The 18,604-nt window shown below is 38.7% G+C and overlaps 5 protein-coding genes across 6 annotated transcripts; 3 read left to right on the plus strand and 2 right to left on the minus strand.

Annotated features, from left to right (window-relative positions):
• Positions 1-191: 191 nt before the first annotated feature.
• On the minus strand, positions 192-2,069 carry LOC17893886 (glycerol-3-phosphate acyltransferase 5). 2 transcript variants are annotated; one of them, XM_006299413.2, is made up of 2 exons: positions 1,482-2,069; positions 192-1,262 (listed from the first exon to the last, which is right to left on the minus strand). In XM_006299413.2, exons 1-2 carry the CDS (start codon positions 2,067-2,069, stop codon positions 351-353), a joined length of 1,500 nt encoding a protein of 499 aa, XP_006299475.1. In that variant the 3' UTR covers positions 192-350. The 2 variants fall into 2 exon arrangements, with proteins under 2 accessions (XP_006299475.1, XP_023642649.1); XM_023786881.1 differs by having other exon boundaries at positions 192-1,267; positions 1,481-2,063.
• A 1,063-nt stretch (positions 2,070-3,132) lies between these two features.
• LOC17892377 (U3 small nucleolar RNA-associated protein 25) lies at positions 3,133-7,998 on the plus strand. The gene is made up of 21 exons (XM_006297035.2): positions 3,133-3,175; positions 3,262-3,378; positions 3,482-3,572; positions 3,663-3,765; positions 3,874-3,959; positions 4,129-4,424; positions 4,541-4,664; positions 4,769-4,857; positions 4,970-5,092; positions 5,165-5,245; positions 5,436-5,720; positions 5,899-6,032; positions 6,141-6,205; positions 6,350-6,396; positions 6,564-6,623; positions 6,691-6,762; positions 6,878-6,907; positions 7,027-7,121; positions 7,215-7,320; positions 7,399-7,533; positions 7,853-7,998. The coding sequence occupies exons 1-21, from the start codon at positions 3,173-3,175 to the stop codon at positions 7,925-7,927; spliced, it is 2,217 nt and encodes a 738-aa protein (XP_006297097.2). The 5' UTR covers positions 3,133-3,172; the 3' UTR covers positions 7,928-7,998.
• A 559-nt stretch (positions 7,999-8,557) lies between these two features.
• Positions 8,558-11,151, minus strand: LOC17891565 (plant intracellular Ras-group-related LRR protein 9). The gene is made up of 3 exons (XM_006296642.2): positions 10,317-11,151; positions 9,519-9,685; positions 8,558-9,438 (listed from the first exon to the last, which is right to left on the minus strand). Exons 1-3 carry the CDS (start codon positions 11,013-11,015, stop codon positions 8,808-8,810), a joined length of 1,497 nt encoding a protein of 498 aa, XP_006296704.1. The 5' UTR covers positions 11,016-11,151; the 3' UTR covers positions 8,558-8,807.
• Positions 11,152-12,691: 1,540 nt separating this feature from the next.
• LOC17892488 (UDP-glycosyltransferase 76B1) lies at positions 12,692-14,217 on the plus strand. The gene is made up of 2 exons (XM_023786741.1): positions 12,692-13,163; positions 13,248-14,217. Exons 1-2 carry the CDS (start codon positions 12,698-12,700, stop codon positions 14,123-14,125), a joined length of 1,344 nt encoding a protein of 447 aa, XP_023642509.1. The 5' UTR covers positions 12,692-12,697; the 3' UTR covers positions 14,126-14,217.
• A 1,038-nt stretch (positions 14,218-15,255) lies between these two features.
• On the plus strand, positions 15,256-18,012 carry LOC17892247 (putative pentatricopeptide repeat-containing protein At1g28020). The gene is made up of 4 exons (XM_023785495.1): positions 15,256-16,038; positions 16,117-17,367; positions 17,766-17,860; positions 17,946-18,012. The coding sequence occupies exons 1-4, from the start codon at positions 15,256-15,258 to the stop codon at positions 18,010-18,012; spliced, it is 2,196 nt and encodes a 731-aa protein (XP_023641263.1).
• The last annotated feature ends 592 nt before the right edge of the window (positions 18,013-18,604 follow it).

The raw sequence follows: 18,604 nt of genomic DNA on the forward strand, positions 1-18,604 counted from the left end.
ATTCCCCGGATGAACACGTGGTCTCAAATCTCAGTCGGAAGCTAGTCCAAAGCGTAACCCTTGTTACCAACCAGTGTGGTCTGTTTTACTATATTGCTGTATCAGTCAGTATCATGCACATTCCACTATAAAATTAGCATAATAAAGAATTAAAGATGCCAATAATCACTAAAAATAGGCCCAAATACAAATTAGATTTTAAGCCCTTTGGGCTTTTACAAAACCATACGATATTTCGATCTTTCAAATTAGCAAACTTGCGGATGAACTTGTAAAACGTAAAACAGAGTTATTGAAGAGAGTATGGAAAGTGAGCTTATTGACGTCGAAATTGTATAGTCTAACATTATTCAGTTGGAAAAGGGATTGAAAGTGTTAATGATCTTCTTAGCTTGGTCCTGAAACGACACATACGACACCGTCCCATCCTTTCCAGTGAGAACTTTATACTTATCTTTCCTCGTTAGGTTAGTGCACTCGAACCCTAACGTATCTGCCAAGACTTTCTGAACATCGTTCGCCACATCATAGGGTGTCCTTTTCCCCGATAAACACGTGGCCTCCATTGGCAGCTTGTTCAGGAACGTCACTTCGTAACATGGTCTCGGGTTCATGAAGAAGAATATCATGTCCATACATCTCCAGCCTCTCACGGTGTTCGCGTGGAAGAGTCCAACTCTACTGTTTACCGCCACCGGCACGATCATGTCCGTTAGCTCCGAGAAAAGCGCGCTAAATCTTAGCAGAAACGGTTGACGGCAAGTTGTTCCCTCGGGGCAAATCACTAGGTCTCCTTTGGATAGTTCTTGTTTGATCGTCTTGGCATCGATGTCTCGGATTCTTTGTATTCGAACGATGGGAATCGGAGCAAAGAGGTTGCAAAACCGCGAAAGGGAGTATACAACCGCCATGACGCTGCGCCCCAGCACGGTGGATATTACAACCGGGTCCATTAAGGTTCTATGGTTACATACAAAGAGAACGCCAGAGTTTCCGGCTCCTCGTGGCTGAGGAGGCTTTCCCTTGACGATGATTTGGCAGCCTAATAGTCTCATGGCATAAGTTCTGATCCACAATGGAACCATCAACCCGGAAAGGATCCTGATGGGAGAAAGAATGATTCCAAATGGGAGCCAGACGAGGATGAGGAGAGCCGTGGCTGGTGTTGGCCGCTTCACAAGGCGCCCGTCGTGAAAAATCACAGGAACCGGCCGCAGCTCTAGCTGTTGGTTCACGTTCTTCTCCGGAACCGATGCATGAATCTGTTGTTATGTGTAAATTAGGTCTAAATAGTGATCACTATATGATTTGAGTATTTAAAGAATGGCATATTATAAAAGAGATGGATACAGAGGATTAAAGTGATGTATCCATGTTACTGGTACCTACGCTTTAATATTTATCACTTAGAGTTGTTGAAAAATAGATTTGAATTCCACTGAAAATGTTAATTATCTAAATTATGCAATTTAAAACGTTACCTCACATAACGATAAGAAAGTCGTAGAAGTCGTAACTGAGGTTCTTCCAAGACCTAGATGAGGTCTTCGGTCAACAAATAAATCAGCGACACGGTTCAAAATAGACTGATCGATATCGGCTTCACGTATAAAGCCGGTGACAAAACCGAACCTGTTCACGTTCAGTTCCGTACCGATGACCAAATCTGCTATGAGATGCTCCTTCGCGAACCTTTCCACCATAACCCGAGGCATCCTCGTCACCACGACCCTCTTCTTACACGAGCTGAAAGCCTTCCACGTGTCCATGCTTATGTCATCCATGTAGAACTTCGGCAAGACGGTTCTAGCCACCGCTTCAATCTCCCCTTGGCTTAGACCAACCGTGGCTATGAAGACCATGAGCTTGAGAGCGGCGTCATTGTAGCCGAAAACGTCAAGAAGTTTGATGACGGGACAGAGAAACAGCAAGACTGCGAAACGAATCAGACCAGATGCATCGAAGGCAAGGAGCATGAAGTAAGAGAACGAATCCTTGTTTTTCAGTAATGTTCCTTCAAACTCCGACACCACCGAATAAGACGTCGTACTCGATCTGTGCATTACCATCTTGTATATTGAGTTCTCTTCTTTCTTTTTTTTTTTTTTTTCCTTTGGTTTGTTTGAAAATTAGAACGGAATCACGGATCAAGAGTTAATGTTATATAGAAATAGTAGGATTGTATGGAGCTGGCTCTAGTTAATGCAATGACCCGCTTTAGATGTATTATATTCGTTTTTACATATTTTAGTTAGTAACATTAATATCACCCCATTTCTGAATTTGTTTTGCTTTGTTATTTAAGTGTTTGTGACTTGTGATTTTTTGGTTATTAACATTAATGTCGAAAAAATATATAGGAAGACATTTTGTTCGCGCGCAAGTGCGCAAGTTATTGTATCGTTGTTAATGCGGTGAAGGAGACACTTGAAACGAAGAAGAATGTTCGATTTAACTCGAGTGGTTGCGGTTCAGGTGATTGGTTAGTGTAGGTCTCAACAAACTCAATGACATTTTCATTATTATCCAGAAAAGCGGTTGAGTGTTCGTCAGGTTTGGTTTAAACCGGTTAAGGGTATTTAAGCCGGGGTCATCTTATTCACTTATTGGAAAACAATTTATTTCTCATTCTCCGTGTAATCTTTTTAAGAGACAAAGGATTAGGTAGAAATTGAATGAAAACTTAAGAGTGAAGAAGCAATTAGTGTGAATTGTGATAATAAAGACTACGTTGTTTCCAAAGGAGAAGCATGTGCGTATTGGTTGATAAGTGTGGAACCAAATCTGCAGAAACGATGGATCTATATGGTTTCTGGCGGCGCGAAAGCTACCAGCTCGTGATTTTGACCTTTAATAATATGATCATTGGAGTAATTTATTGTTGGATGTCTTCGAGAAGATCAACAGATTCACAGTTAATTTTTACAAATGTTACACAAGGCACATCATTGGATCAGGAGCTTTTCTTGCGCTTATTTAGTTTGATGTACGATAGGAATCTTACATCATTGGCAATTTGGCCCCATCTTACAAAAATATTTAAAGCCCATTTATGTATGTAAAGGCCCATGGAACCAAACGTCCCACACACGTTAAAGTGTTGAGAGGTAAGGGTTTCTTCTTCGCCGAAGCGGCCGAACTTGGGGTTTTCTTTCAACACCAGTTCGCTCCAATGGTGATCCTTCCTCTCTCTTCCCTATCACTTCTATTAGCCCGCGAAACCATCTCTTATTGTGTGGTGGAACATTTTGAGAATTTCAGGGAAAGGTAACGATAACTTTGGGCAAAAGGAAGAGACAGAGGAATCCCAAATTTGTATCGGCTACTGGCTCAGTTAACCCTAGTGGTACCATTGCTGTCACATACAGACCCAGAAAGGTAAATTTCATTCCCATTCTTTGTTAAACTTGTTTAACTAAAAATGATTAATACTTTTAGATTCTCCTAACTACTAGTACTCCTGAATGAATCTCTCACGTAGCTTCTATCGATGGCTCCAAACAATATTCGAGTGCTGAAGAGGCACAGGCCACAGGAAAATATCAACGAGTGTGAACGTGATCCGGTTCTAGGTATCTTAGCTCTTGGTCATTTTTGCAGTTGTTTTCAGATTGTATGACGATCGACAACTCAGATTATTAACTCTTGTCTGATTCTTGCAGAATCGGAAGAAATGGTTTGTTATAGAGAACCGACAATGTATGGTAATTTGCTGGCATCTCTCGGTTGTTCGAAAAAAGTTGTTGCCCGTATGAAAAAAAGAAGGTACGTTTACTGTGTTGCCAAGTTTAAATCATTTAGTTTGTAACTGTGGTTATTTGCATTGATGTACGTGTAATTGTACTTACTCTATGTTTCCAAATATTTTAACAGGGTGAGGAAGAAGGAAGGTAAAAGCGACAAAGAAGGAGTTGAGGATGAGGAAAACAGTGGGTCTGCAGAGGATGAAGAGATTCAAGGTATGCTTTTCCTTTTCTTATTGTCAGTTTCTATCCTTTTTTGCATACTCCTCTCTCTCTCTCTCTCTCTCTCTCTCTCTAGTTACTCATCACGGGCTTTTTGGTTGTCTTCTTGCACTTGTTGCATTCATTGGTCTAAATCATACTTCTTATCTTGTCTTTACTGAAGGGGCTGGTCAGGAAAGTCTCGGAGGTCTTACTAGGAACACAGGGCAGGAGAATAATGATAATCATAACAAGGAAGAAGAAGATTTTGAGGCTTGTGAAACGGATGATGTGGAGAATGAGTTGTGTACCAATGGCCAATCTTCATATACTAGTTCATTTAGAGAGCACCTTAGTCACATATTATCATCTAAAGAATTAGATACTTTACCAAAAGGCAAATGGAAGTTTCAATGGGAAGCACCTGCCATTGGCATGCCAAATTGCATCTGGAGAGGAACTAGACCAAATTTTCTTCATGTATGTCTTCTTATAACATTGTCCAACAACAACAAAAATATTGTTGCAGAGTTTGCCTTCCCTACACTTAGGAATCACAAGTAGCACTAAAAGCCGCCCTTCATTTACTTCTTCAGGTTGCTCAGAGTGATCCAACTTATGGTCTCAAGCCTAAGTTATATAAGCACTGGCTTCAGTTATACGAGAAATCTGGAGGAAAAGATTTTGGCTCGTCTAACAGAAGAAGATTCTTCTCCATTTGTATGTATTATCTGATTCTTGGAATTACCCCTTTGTATTTTCTTTTGGTCTTGTTATATATACTTCTCACATATATTGACTATAGTATTTTTGATATTTTCTAGGCAACAGCTATATGGATGTTTTTCATTCTAATAAGAATGGAGGCCGTGGAGAAGACTCCGGTCACATGGACGCATACCTTATGCATTCTGTGTGTGCATATATACTTTATATTCCTTTTTTTTCTTTCTGTTGATTGCTTTTCATTCCACTTGGCATTTTCTCCTATAGCTTTGTTGAAGTCATCAGTTTGTCTTATGCAGTTGAATCACATTTTTAGAAGTAGAGATCTTGTCAAGAAGAATGAATGTAAGATTCACAGTCTCTCTGTAGAGGAAATTCTTTCTGATGATGGATTGCGAGACCAAGGATTTACTCGTCCAAAGGTGACGACGACCCCTTTTGTGATCAAATCAGTTGCTACTCGCATTTGACAAATTTATTGTATGCATATCCAGGTACTGATTCTACTTCCATACAAGTGTACTGCTTTTCGCGCCGTGATGAGGCTCATTCAACTAACTCCAGAATCTCAGAGGGTATACAAAAATTCACTCATTTATTTCTTTGTTGGCATCTGCTCTGTGGCTGGGTTGCCTTATTCTATGGTCTCACAGATCAGTAATATTTTGATTATTAGCAATGTAGAAAGAATTGTGGTGAATATCATTGAGATATTGTCTCAAATTACGGATTATATCTTGAGTTGCCTGGATTTATTGGTTTCAGGTTAATGTACAACAGCTTGACCGGTTTGATAAGAATTTTGGACTCACATCGGAAAATGTGATACCAAAAAAACCTTACGATTGGGAAGCCCTTATTGGTGAGGGGAACGCTGCATATGATGATGCCTTTATGATAGGCATTGAGCATACAAAGGAGAGCATTAGGCTGTACGGTGATTTCAATTCCTCGGACATGATTATTGCTTCACCCCTTGGGTTAGTTGAAGCCATTGGTAAAGCAGAAGATCATATTGGAAAAGATGTTGATTATCTGTCCTCCATCGAGGTAATTAATTTTGTTTATCATTGATGCCAACATGGAATGGATCAGTTACATTTTAGACTACCATTGTTTTCTCTCCTAAACCCCGTCTGTTTCTGCCAGTGGTTGCAAATACTTTTAAGTCACATTGTGCATCTCCTTGTTGAACTTACTAATATTTCTTTCATTTACATGTGGATAGGTTTTGGTTATCGATCATGCAGATGTATTGATGTCTATGCAGTATTGGAAGCACATTGATATAGTCTTCAAACAATTAAATAGATTGCCATCAAAACAACATGATACCACCAATATCATGCGAGTCCGACCGTGGTATGTACTAAATTCTTCTTCTAACTTGCAACTTATTCTCTCTAAGAAGATATATATGTGCCCAACTATGTCAGAATCTCTCAGTAAAATCAGTCTTATGTTTATTAGGTATCTGGATGGACATGCACGGTTCTATCGGCAGTCAATAATTATAAGCTCTCATTTAACCGCAGGTTTTGTTCTGCCCACTTTTTTTTTTCACTTGTGGCAATATTCCATTTTGTCTGCCCTTATTGCTATATATATATTTCCATAACACCTGATCATGGTTAAGTATTCATGCTCGTATTACTAACCCGGAGAATATTTCTTTTCAGAATTGAATTCTCTGTTCAATCATCAGTGCTTGAACTATAAAGGAAAGGTGGGTGTGGGATTTCTCTTTTGTTGTGAGGGTATTAGATGATTGACGGGATGGCTAGGCCAGAAACTACTACTACTGTAGAACCATTATGTCTCCAAACCAAGATTGCTGTATTTTTTTTTTAAATTAAAATTTATCCCATCATGCGATTAGTTGAATCAATGCAGATGAAACTGGAGTGTGCGTACGATGGTGTTCTTCATGAAGTGTTGTGCAATGTCACTCAGGTATAATATCATCTTATAGTTCAACATAAAAGTTGTAGATATCTTATCTCTTTCGTCTTTGTTGCAGATTTATAAAAGATTTGATGCAACCTCCATGCTCCAAGCTGACACTGCACGTCTTGAATATTTTGCCAACAAGGTATAGGTTTGAATTTTTGTTTATGTACCCATTGAAAGTAGTGTTACTAAATAGATTGTACTTTTATTATGTTTCTAATTGCTAGATACTGATTCTCTTCTTCCTTTTGGTACAGGTGTTCCCAAGGATTCGAGATTCTGTTCAGGTACTCCTATCATTGAAAGGTTGAGCAATTTTGATGTCTATACTTAATAGAAGACAGTCTTTGCTATCACGTAAATTTTGGGAGCTTGATTTTGTCGTATTTGGTAATCATTTTTGTAGGGTGGAGTAATGATCTTTATCAATTCTTCCTACGAGTACAGCAAGCTTAGAATGTTTCTGAAGTCGCAAAAAGCCTCTTTCTGTTATATTGACGAGTGAGACCATTCTTTCCCCTAATTTGAAACATTGTGTTTATGTGGATTTGTTTAATTGATTGGATGATAGTTAATGGTGACTCTCCTTTTCAGAGATGCAACTAACGATGTTAAGTCCCGTGCACGACTTGAGTTTTTTAACGGGAGCAAACAGATCATGCTTTACACTGAGAGAGCATACTTCTTTTGGGGATACAAGGTTTTTTTTTGTGTTCATCTTTTGTTTTAGGTTGTGATGAATTACTGTTGTGCTCATTGTCGGTTTCTCGGGATTCAGATCCGTGGCATAAAGCAGTTAATTTTCTATTCCCTTCCGGAGCGGAAGAAGTATTACCCTCGGATAATGAACATGCTTGAAGAATCACATGACATGGAGGCTACTGTGCTTTTTTCTCGTTTTGATCAGCACCAGGTACGTAATCTTCTGATGGTTTTTACACAAATGAGAGTCATTTTCTGTCCTCCATACTACTTACTAGTTCCAAGGATGTATATACAGACTTAGTAGTTCCTCAATTCTGAAGTAGGAAAATTTTAGCTTAGAGACCATTTTTTTTTTGTTTTTCCTCTCAGTATTTTCCTATACAACAAACTCCAAATTGGTTTTGCTTGACATGTTAATTCTGAAACAAGTTAAGTAGAGTTAGTTCACTCAGTAGCACCAATTTGATAAGTGAATTTTCTGATGCAAGTTTTTTTTTATATGGATCGAATGTGATGGTTATTTGTAGCTGGCAAGGATCGTTGGGAAAGATTCAGCAAACAGATTGATCAGGTCTAAGGGGAGCATCTATGCTTTCCGTTAAGTTGTGGAGAGTGATCACGCCCACCCGAAGCTTTTGTTTTATATTTAAATTCACTTTGAATTACATCTTTATTAAATAAATAAAAAAATTACATCTTTATTGTGATCACTTGTTTGTGTTTTGGTTAATAACATTAATATTGAAAAACTATATACAAAGACACTTGGTATATGCAAAAACTCTTCATATGGTGTACGCAAGTTGTAACATTAATAGTGTCGAAAATTTGATGGATTAAATTGTTATTCCATGATCTTTTGAAAATGTTTTATGTAAGATTCTTACATAAACATTTTATCATGTGAGATTCCTTCAACAGTGCTAAGTTACCTCACATGATGACATGAAGATATGAACGTTGTAACAAATCGTATTGGTCGGTCTTACAAGACCTCGATGAGGCCTTTTTTCATCAACATACAAATTAGCGATACTTTATGGTTTTTGGCGGCGTGAATTTATTTATTTATGGATATCTTGGGGAAGATCAACAGATTCAAAGTTAATTTTTTACAAATTTACACAGGGCACCATCATTGAATCAGGAGCTTTTTATAGTTTGATGTAAGATTCCCACACCTTATTGTTTTCTTTAGAAAGGGCAAAATACAATAACTGAGGCTAAACAAATTAAAAAAAAAATGTATCTTTTTATTAGTTGGACCCATGATATTATCACATCACCGGTCTCTTTTTAAGTTTGAACCTAAGTAAGTTAATGACAGGCCTTACCCGTCAAAAAGAATCACACGCAGACAACACAGTAACGAAGAGAGCCCTTCATTATATACTGAATGATAAGAGAAAAAATTGAGACAAAACCAGCCAAAAGGAGAATAACAACCTCTTTTGATTCATTGTTCTTCGAGCCCAAGTCACATTATAGCTGTTGGTCAAGGTAATGGTCTCGAGAAGACGGCGATCCGAGATACTCTGAAACATCTGTCACATAAGTTTTCAGTTTCGATGTGGTTCTTGTGAGCCACCCGGCGTTTGCCTGCTCCATCTCCTTCTCCATTCTCATCTTCTCTTCTTCTTCCAAGATAGTGATCCTTCTCTGACCCATGTATGTCTTCACAGCTTCCACACCTTCCTTCACCACTTCCTTGGGTGGGACCATGAGCGGGTTCTGCTCCACGTTCAGTTTGGTCAGGCTATGGAGTGTGCCAAAAGTGTCTGGGAGGGCATGGATTTGGTTGTTACTCAAGTCAAGTTCTTCGAGGCTTACGAGGTCACCAAATGAGAAAGGTAGCTCCTTGAGGTCACTGAAGTTGCTACTTAGGTTTAAGTACTCGAGGTTTGTTAGCAACACGAAAGAATCAGGAAGGCCGTGCAGTTCGTTGAAGTGGGCGTCGATGTGTTTTAGGGATCTCATTTCGCCTATACTGGTAGGGAAGGATCGGATCTTGTTATATTGGATCAGGAGCTTTTCTAGATTCACTAGCTCAAATCCGATGTTGGTTGGCAAGTAGGTGAGACGGTTGAAGCTCACGTCCAAGACAACCAATGACCTGGGGTTTCCATGCAAGAAGTGGTTAAAACTGATTCACAAATGAAACTTGACAAAGCGGAGTTTGTATATAATACGTACCCACAACGACAGATGGAATCAGGCAAAGCAGAGAGCTTGTTGGTCGAAACATTCAGGACTTTCAGCTTGGAGAGTAAACCGATAGAATCAGGTAATGTCTCCAGAGAATTCGTGGAGACATCCAGTTCAACAAGACTATGTAATCCAGCTATTGAATCAGGAATCGCCTGTTGGACATAAACCTCAGTCAGGTAAGACAAGTGGAATACAGCAAGTGAATTATTCTACATTGATTAGGTATCACAAAGAAATCAAGAAAACTATTGCGGAGACATAGATTCTAATATACCTCAGAACAATCAAGAAAAGAGCTCGCATGGAATCACTTGCAAAATGTTAATCAACCCATGCCACAACAATACTAAACACTGCAATATCAAAGAACTGAACCAAAACAAGCAAACACGCACATACACTACAGGTAGTAAAGGTCAAAATCTAAGACGCAAAACAAAATCAAACACACACACATACCTAAATCTCTTCAAATCACATCAGCACCAAGATAGAAAAGAAATGCTACGAGCAATTTTGAGATCTCTCTAAAGGGATTGCTTACATCACACCATTGTATTACACTACAATGCCCAAAAATGTTACCTTTAAGCTACATTGAAGATTACCAAGTTATCAAATCCTAAACTTAAGTTTCATCCTTTTAACAGAGACAAGCACATAACAGATTCAGACCCCAGCAGAGAACAGAGATCAGCTTAGTTATATCAAAGAGAGTGGGTAAAATAAGCAAAAAAGTAGCAAATTTATGATTTTGATATTGGAAATAGTAGAAGAAGTGACCTCAAGCTTATTGTTGGAGAGATTGAGAACAAGCAAGCCTTGAATCCTCCCAAATGCTTCAGGAAGCAATCTGAGTTTCCTCCCAGACAAATCAATACGATCCACCGGATTAGCGGAAGCGTGCTGCAATATCCCAACAACCTCCTCGTTAACCTCAACCGCCGCAACATTATCCTCATCCTCGGCGGCATTCTTCTCAGCAGACTCATAAATCCTCACAAGCCTCTCCTCTGCTTCTTTCAAAAGCTTCTCATAGGAAGCGTGGACCTCATCAAGCTTCAAAATCGACTCACACCAAGTCTTATCCTGATCCATCTCTAGCCTCCTCTTCTCATCTTTAGCAGCCGCGTCGGTAAGCGCGATGTCCTCAAACGATTCAGATAAGGAAGATTCGATCTCCGAGAGCTTAACACGAGCCTTGTCGACTGACTCGTGATCGGGTCTAGGTCCTAGGGTTCGGAGGATAGATCGAGTCTCGGCGACGTCAGAGATCGCACTGGTCATGGAAGCGAGAACATCTGGTTGAGTCAAATGAGGCATCTGAGTAACGATCTCGATCGAATGGCTCGATGATGGTGATTGCTCGATATTGAAGGGAGGAACGGCGGAGGAGGAAGGGGATTTGGTGGTGAAAGAAGGGAGACGAGCCAGGACGTAAGAGAGGACTGGGAAATTCTTAGGGTTAGGTTCTGCCGCCATTGTTTTGCTTTGAAGATTTGGAATCTGAATCTGGAGAAGATTGAAGATTGAAGATTGAAGTTGATTTGGATCAAGCGGCAGGAAAGGATCGAAAGTGGTGAGTTTTGTCTCTCCCCTCACGTTCTATGTTGTTGTTGTTCGCCTTCTCTGTTTCTTCTATGATGCTACGTTGACACGTGTAAACTTGTTTTGGTGTTTAATCTAAATATTAAATTATATATCTTCTTAATTAGAATAATTTATTATATTTTCATAATAATCTAGAATAATAGTGAAGATATCTCTTGATTAAGGTAAATTATTATAGTGAGCAAAAAAATATAAATATTTTCATATTTTCTCTAAACTTAGATAACTGAAGTGATATTTCTTTTTTTTCTAAACAATTTAAATATATAAACTAAGACGATGTTTATTTTTAAAAGTAAGTAATCATCGTATTAGATTTAAATGTTAGTATTAATAGTGTTATGATAGAATGTTGAATTTTTACTAGTCCGGAAAAGAGAGAATGTTTTTGTTAAAAAAGAAAAGAGAGAAAAAAAAATTAAGAATTTAAAGACGAAAATTCGAAAGATGAACTCGAGTCCATGAATATGTTAATGGGTTTAGATAAAAAAAAAATTGGATATGCTCTAGAATATGTTGTAATGGGCTTAGCTAGATGAAAAATTTGGATCTTCAAAATGAAAAGAGTTCATATATGGATTCAAGGTTGGGTTTGCTACGTAGATGTGATATATGAGGACATCCGAGTTTAGACGGTAGACCGCAGACCCTAATATGGTTCGGAGAATATTCTACGAGGCGTTTACTAAGGTGGACCATACATATTACATGTGACGATGAATGACTTGTGCCATTATTGATGTGCATGTTTTGTTAAATTACCCTCTATATATCTTAACTTTTTGTATGTTACATTTTTGTAAAGATGAACAAAAAGAAAATGCGAGAAACCGTTCTAAATAAAATCGACCGTTACGTTTGCCAACTTTCTGACTCATCAGGCTGTTGGTGTCTCGACTAAACCAAATGTGGACACTATAACCACCGGGTTAAGTACATGTTAAACTTATTTAAATGAGCTTAGTCAGACAATCGAGTCTTGTAAAAAGACACGAATAAAAGCAAGTTGTGTGTCCAGAACCTAAAATAAGCAAGTCTAAGTCAAGCAATTTTGGAGTTATATGTTGTAAAGATGGTGACAGTTTTGTCTTCATCTCTCATCTTCTGTAAACATTGGCTTCTTCTTTCTTTTATTCGACAAAGCCTAGTTCGCATTGTTTTACGTACGGCTTTCATCATCAATTTATCATAATCGACCACAAATTGCATATAAATAACAGTTTAAAGTAGACCAAATTGGTTGCCAGTTACAACTCAACCTCTATTTTTTCTAAATTTAGCAACAAATAAAATTATCAAATTGAACACCTTCACATGATATAAAATATAAACATGGATTGTTTAATAACAAGTTTGATAACCCCACATGCATTTGGTCATTGTTTAAGAACAAAGTAGCTAGACTCGTTTTAAATATATCTTTAGATGAAATCAGCATATGACGTTATCATATTGACGTAGAGCTTTCGTCTCTAAGTCTTTGCACATATTACATATATAACAGCCAATTACCTGTGTGGACAAGAACTTAAAGAGAGAGAAACAGAACAAAAATGGTGACTAAAGACACAAAACCAGTGATTTTTCTCTTTACTTTCCCTTTACAAGGTCACTTAAACCCAATGTTTCAACTTGCCAAGATCTTCTTCAACCACGGCTTCTCCATCACTGTCATCCACACTGAGTTTAACGCTCCAAATTTTTCCAATTTCCCTCATTTCACTTTCGTCTCCATCTCCGATGGCTTGTCCGAACCTGAATCATACCCCGATGTCATCGAGATTCTCCATGACCTCAATTCCAAGTGTGTTGCTCCTTTTAATGATTGCTTAAAGAAGCTTTTGTCTGAAGAACCAACTGCAGCTTGTGTCATTGTAGATGCTCTTTGGTACTTCACCGACGGTTTAACTGAAAAATTCAGTATCCCGAGGATTGTACTCCGAACGGTTAACCTCTCATCTTTCGTCGCTTTCTCCAAGTTTCATGTCTTACGAGAGAAAGGGTATCTTTCTTTACAAGGTATGTACATATCGAAATTTTCAAGATTTATCTCTAGCTAGTTTTCGTTCACTTCCGTTGACTTTTCTTCTCTCTCCATGGCAGAGTCTCAGGGAGACTCACCTGTTCCTGAGCTTCCATATCTTAAAATGAAAGATCTTCCATGGTTCCAGACAGAAGATCCAAGATCAGGGGATAAGTTACAGAGAGGTACGATGAAGTCAATGAAGTCTTCCTCAGGGATAATATTCAACGCCATTGAAGATCTTGAACCAGATCAGCTTGACCAATCCCTTAAAGAATTCCCAGTACCACTCTTCTCTATTGGACCCTTCCACAGGTACGTTTCAGCTTCATCGAGTAGCTTACTTGCACAAGACATGACCTGTCTCTCCTGGTTAGACAAGCAAGCAACAAACTCTGTAATCTATGCAAGTCTTGGGAGCATTGCCTCGATTGACGAATCTGAGTTCTTGGAGATCGCTTGGGGTCTAAGAAACAGCAACCAGCCTTTTCTATGGGTGGTTAGACCAGGTTCGATCCACGGCAAGGACCTGATAGAGATTCTGCCTAAAGGGTTCATCGAAAGTCTCCAAGGTCGGGGTAAAATAGTGAAATGGGCACCTCAGCCTGAAGTTTTAGCTCACCGTGCAACAGGCGGATTCTTAACACACTGTGGATGGAACTCGACACTTGAGGCCATATGTGAAGCTATACCATTGATTTGCAAACCCTCTTTTGGGGACCAGAGGGTGAATGCTAGGTACATTAGCGATGTTTGGAAGATCGGATTGCATTTGGAGAACAGGATAGAGAGACTAGAGGTTGAGAACGCTATTAGAACACTAATGACAAGCTCAGAAGGAGAAGAGATTCGCAAGAGGATTATGCCAATGAAGGAAACTGCTGAACAATGCCTTAAGCTTGGAGGTTCATCATTTCGAAATCTCGAAAACTTAGTTGCTTATATATTGTCTTTCTAATTCCGTGTTCTTCTCACCATCCAAATTTGTTTTCCTTTGATTTTAATATGCATTCCCAAAATAATAGCACCTCCAAAGTGGGTGCTTATTGATATCTTAGGGCATCCTCATTGCTAGTATTTTAGGGGGTAAGATCCCTTAAGATTTGTAAAGGAAAATCCTTATATAAGATAATTCTTTTGCAAATCTTAGGAGATCTTAGACCATCTCCAATGGTTAGAAACATGGGAGGGTGCTTATTCATTTTTTTGCATTAATTTTTTAAAAATAAATTCATAAGTGACCCTTAACCTTTGCTTAAAGAGTTAATTTAGACAACAAAGCTTATGAAAAGTGCTTGATTTACATTAAATATAATGCAATAAATATAGGCAATGTCTTAAGCTTCCCATTAAGCAATGCCAATGGAGTTGCTCTTACCCCCTAAGATACTAGCAATGAGGATGGTCTTAAGAAGTTGTTTAATATTAAATAAGATTAATTAAATGCAAAAGAAAAATAAAACCTTAAGAACTGTTGTTTAGATTGTGTGTTGATAATTAGTTAAGGACCCAGTGTGTCAGTTTGTGAGTAGCTGGAGAAAAATATAAAACAAATTTTTTGTTTTTTAAAGCACCTAATATGGAGTGCAACCATTGGAGAGCCAAAAATTTTAAAACTAATCAACACGTTCTTAACCTCCTAATTTTCAAAATTGGTGGTCTTAACAAGTTTATATTATTATATATCATCCAAAAGCTTTCATTAAAATTTTTTACCATGTACATTATATTGAAAAATGGAATAGAATGAAAGAGACAGAAACAAAAATCAACTGAAAAGCACCATGAACATGAAAGTGTCGGCTGTTTGGTAAAACAAAACGAGATAACTACAAATCTTTGCAAAACAAACTACGTATAAGACTTGTTTTACCCCTAACTCAAGTAAAAAGCCCTAACTTGTTGTATCTTCAAGATTTTTAATTACAAAACTAGGAAGTTACAATCTATTGGGCCATAAATTTCGAGAAGCTTACCCGCTTTTTTAAAACCAATTAACCTCAGTAATATATATAATATAAATCGATTTAGTTGCAAAAAATTTAAGCAAAGCCCTAGATTTGCTCTGTATCATCATCGTCACCAAACATGATCATGAAGTATAATCTTCAGCAACACGCAAAGCGAATTATCGCTTACACTAGCAGGCCTCGATTCTTCTGCTCCTACAGAAATGGAACCCTACCGTCTCCGGTGACGAACCAAACTCTACTGAGTCGGATCGAAGCGGCTTTAGATCAGAAAGCAGCAGTCACTACGGTGCTTGAGCAATGGCGACTACAGCAGCAAAAAGAGGGGAATCACTTAAACCCTTCGTTGGTGAGAGGTATCTTCGAGAAGCTCCGCAACTCCAACCGATTTAGCCAAGCCCTAGAGGTATCAGAGTGGATGGTAAAACAAAAGATCTGCAATCTAGTCCCGGAAGACTTCGCAGCTCGATTCCATCTGATTGATAACGTTTTAGGTCTGGAAGAAGCAGAGAAGTTCTTCGTGAGCATCCCTGAGAATATGCGATGTGAATCGATCTACACTTCTCTGTTAAGAAGTTACTCAAGCCAACCCGGGGGAAGAGCTCTGGGTAGAGCCGAATCTACTTATAAGAAGATGAAGAAGCTAGGTTTGCTCTTGAGACCTTCACCGTACAACTCGATGACATCAATCTATAACTCTCTCGGAAACAGAGATAAGGTCGATGAGATTCTGCGTGAGATGAAGGAGAACAACGTTGAGTTCGATAGTGTCACCGTGAACAACGCTTTGCGAGCATACGCTGATGTATCTGATGTTGCGACAATGGACAAGTTTCTAGCTGAATGGAGTGCAATTACAAAGCTTGAGTGGCACACAACACTTGACATGGCAAAGGCTTACCTGAGAGATGGTTCAAAGGGAAAGGCTAGAGAGATGCTTCGTACAGGAGAGGTATATATGGGTGTCGAGTTCTATGAGGAACTCATGAGGCTATATGGTGAAGCAGGAGAGAGAGAAGATGTATACCGTATATGGGACCTGTACAAGAAGACAAGATATAAGGACAATGAGGGATTTATAACTTTGATAGCTTCTCTCCTGAAGCTTGGTGATCTCAAAGGAGCAGAGGAGGTATACCACAATGAGTGGGAGTACTCGGGTCTTAACTGCGATATCCGAATACCGAATATGTTGGTGTCGGCTTATCGAAAAAAGGGATTGGTGAAGAAGGCAGAGAAACTGATGAGCAAGACTATGAGGACCAGAGGATTGGTTAAACCAATCACTCCGTTTCTGGTTGAACTGGGGAAAAAGGGTAATCAAGCGAGTCCGTCGGACTTGAGAGACCTCATCAGGAACCTGCGTGATTCATTCCAGTTCACCAAAGCACTTGAGGCATCATCATGGATGTGTGAAAAAAAAGTGTTCAAACTCTTCTCAGAAGATTATGCAACTAGGCTTCAACTGACTTGGAGAGTTTTGGGGTTGGAAGAAGCAGAGAAGTTTTTCGAAAGCAGCATCCCGGAGAACATGAAGGATTACTCTGTTTACGCTACACTTTTAACCTTGTACACAAAATCAGATAGAACTCTAGTTAAAGCGGAAGCCATTTTTGAGAAGATGAGAGAGCTAGGTATCCTCTCCAAACTTTACCCATTCAGCTTGATGATATCTCTCTACAGTGAGCTACTAAAACGAAGTAAGGTCAATAAGCTTGTATCTGATATGAAGCAGAACAATATTGAGCCTGATAGTGTCACGATGAACAACGTTTTGAGAGTAAACGCAGACATATCCGCCATAGACTCGATGGAGAAGTATCAGAGAGAGTGGGCTAATGATGATGATAATAAAATAACCAAACTTGAAGTGAGGACGATGGATGCAATGGCAAAGGCTTACGAAAAATCCGGCCTAATACTAAAGGCGATAGAGATGACGACAAGTAACAGAGAAGTGAACCGTCTATGGAATATGTACAAGTACAAGGCAAATGAAGATTTAAAAATAGATATGAGTACCTCTAAGTTGGAGATGGGAAAGATAGGAAAGACTTGGGATGAAGGATATCGTATTGTGATTAGCTCTTTGTTGAAGCTAGACGATGCAGAAGGAGCTGAGAAGATATATGGAGAGTGGCAACCCGAAGGACCTGATTTCGATACTCAAATACCGTGTTTGCTAATCTCTCGTTACAGCAAAGAAGACGATGAAGTGAAGATAAAGAATGTAATGGATTCGTGTAGAAAGAAGCGAAGGTGGATGCATGTTGAGATGGTCAAGACAGTTTTTCTACAGGACGTGTTGCCGTTACTAGTGATTTCGTCTTTCTTGGGGGTTTTTATATGGTTTTCTTTTATTCTCTAGGGGTTATTTATTATTACTTTTTCAAAGAAACTATGTTACGTTAGTTTTCCACTTTTGAAATGTTTACAATTTTGGGATTTTTTTTTTGAATTTTTAGATATATAGAACTAAAACATATATAATCTTTCAAAATTTGTCACATTTGATAGCGTAATATGGTCGTGAAACCGCAGGTTCTCGAAAATGTACAACATTGTTGATATGACCACTTGACTAGGTCTTTTAAAATTATACAGTACTTTCTCGTGCATCTCTTGCAGCGTTTACTCTGCCCTGTTCTGAGTGATGGTGGCCAGAGCAATGGTGGCACACATAAATGCCAAGTCTATGCTATAAAACTTGTGATCCTAACCCAGTAATTATAGAGCTCTGTTATTTAAATTCTGGATATAACATGGATCTAATTAATCTTGTTTATCTTCTCTTTGAATGTGCTACAGCCTGGAAACAGGTCTTGAGATAGTGGTTAATGAGCAAAAAGTAAACGAAAGTATAAATTACTTCTAAACATATTTTATTGGCAGATCTCTTATTCAAATCCATAATTTAAGTTTGATCCAAATTTAGTATTTTTTTTGTGTGTGTGTGTGTGTGTGTGAATGTGCATTGCACAGCGTGGAAAAATATCCTGAGGATATATATTTAGTAAATGATGACTGGAGTATAACAAAGCCGTATATGTTCTGGTCATTCTTAATAATAATATTAACAACAACAGCAACTTGATCACACGAAAATATGGGGAATGGGGATACATGTTTTATTAATATGAACACTCCCATTTACTTAGTTCCACGAGAAGTGGGAGAGAAGAACAGAAACATACTTCGATCATAAACGAAGCAACAAAAAAAAACATGCACAAAGAAGTACCTCCACCTCCCTCAACTCTTGGATTTGGACGATTTAAAAAGAGAAACGGCAAATATATCGACAAAGAAGAAGTTGCTCCATCACCTCCACCGCCTCCACCTCTTCCATCTTTTGGACATGGAAAATATCAAAACCGAAGTGGCAAAAAGATGGACAGCGAAGAAGTTGTTCCACCTCCTCCACCCCCTCCGCCTCCTCCAACTTCTGGATATGGACGAGCTTATAA

The sequence above is a fragment of the Capsella rubella genome, unplaced genomic scaffold (assembly GCF_000375325.1).
Source record: "Capsella rubella cultivar Monte Gargano unplaced genomic scaffold, Caprub1_0 scaffold_3, whole genome shotgun sequence".
In the NCBI taxonomy this organism is placed as follows: Eukaryota; Viridiplantae; Streptophyta; class Magnoliopsida; order Brassicales; family Brassicaceae; genus Capsella; species Capsella rubella.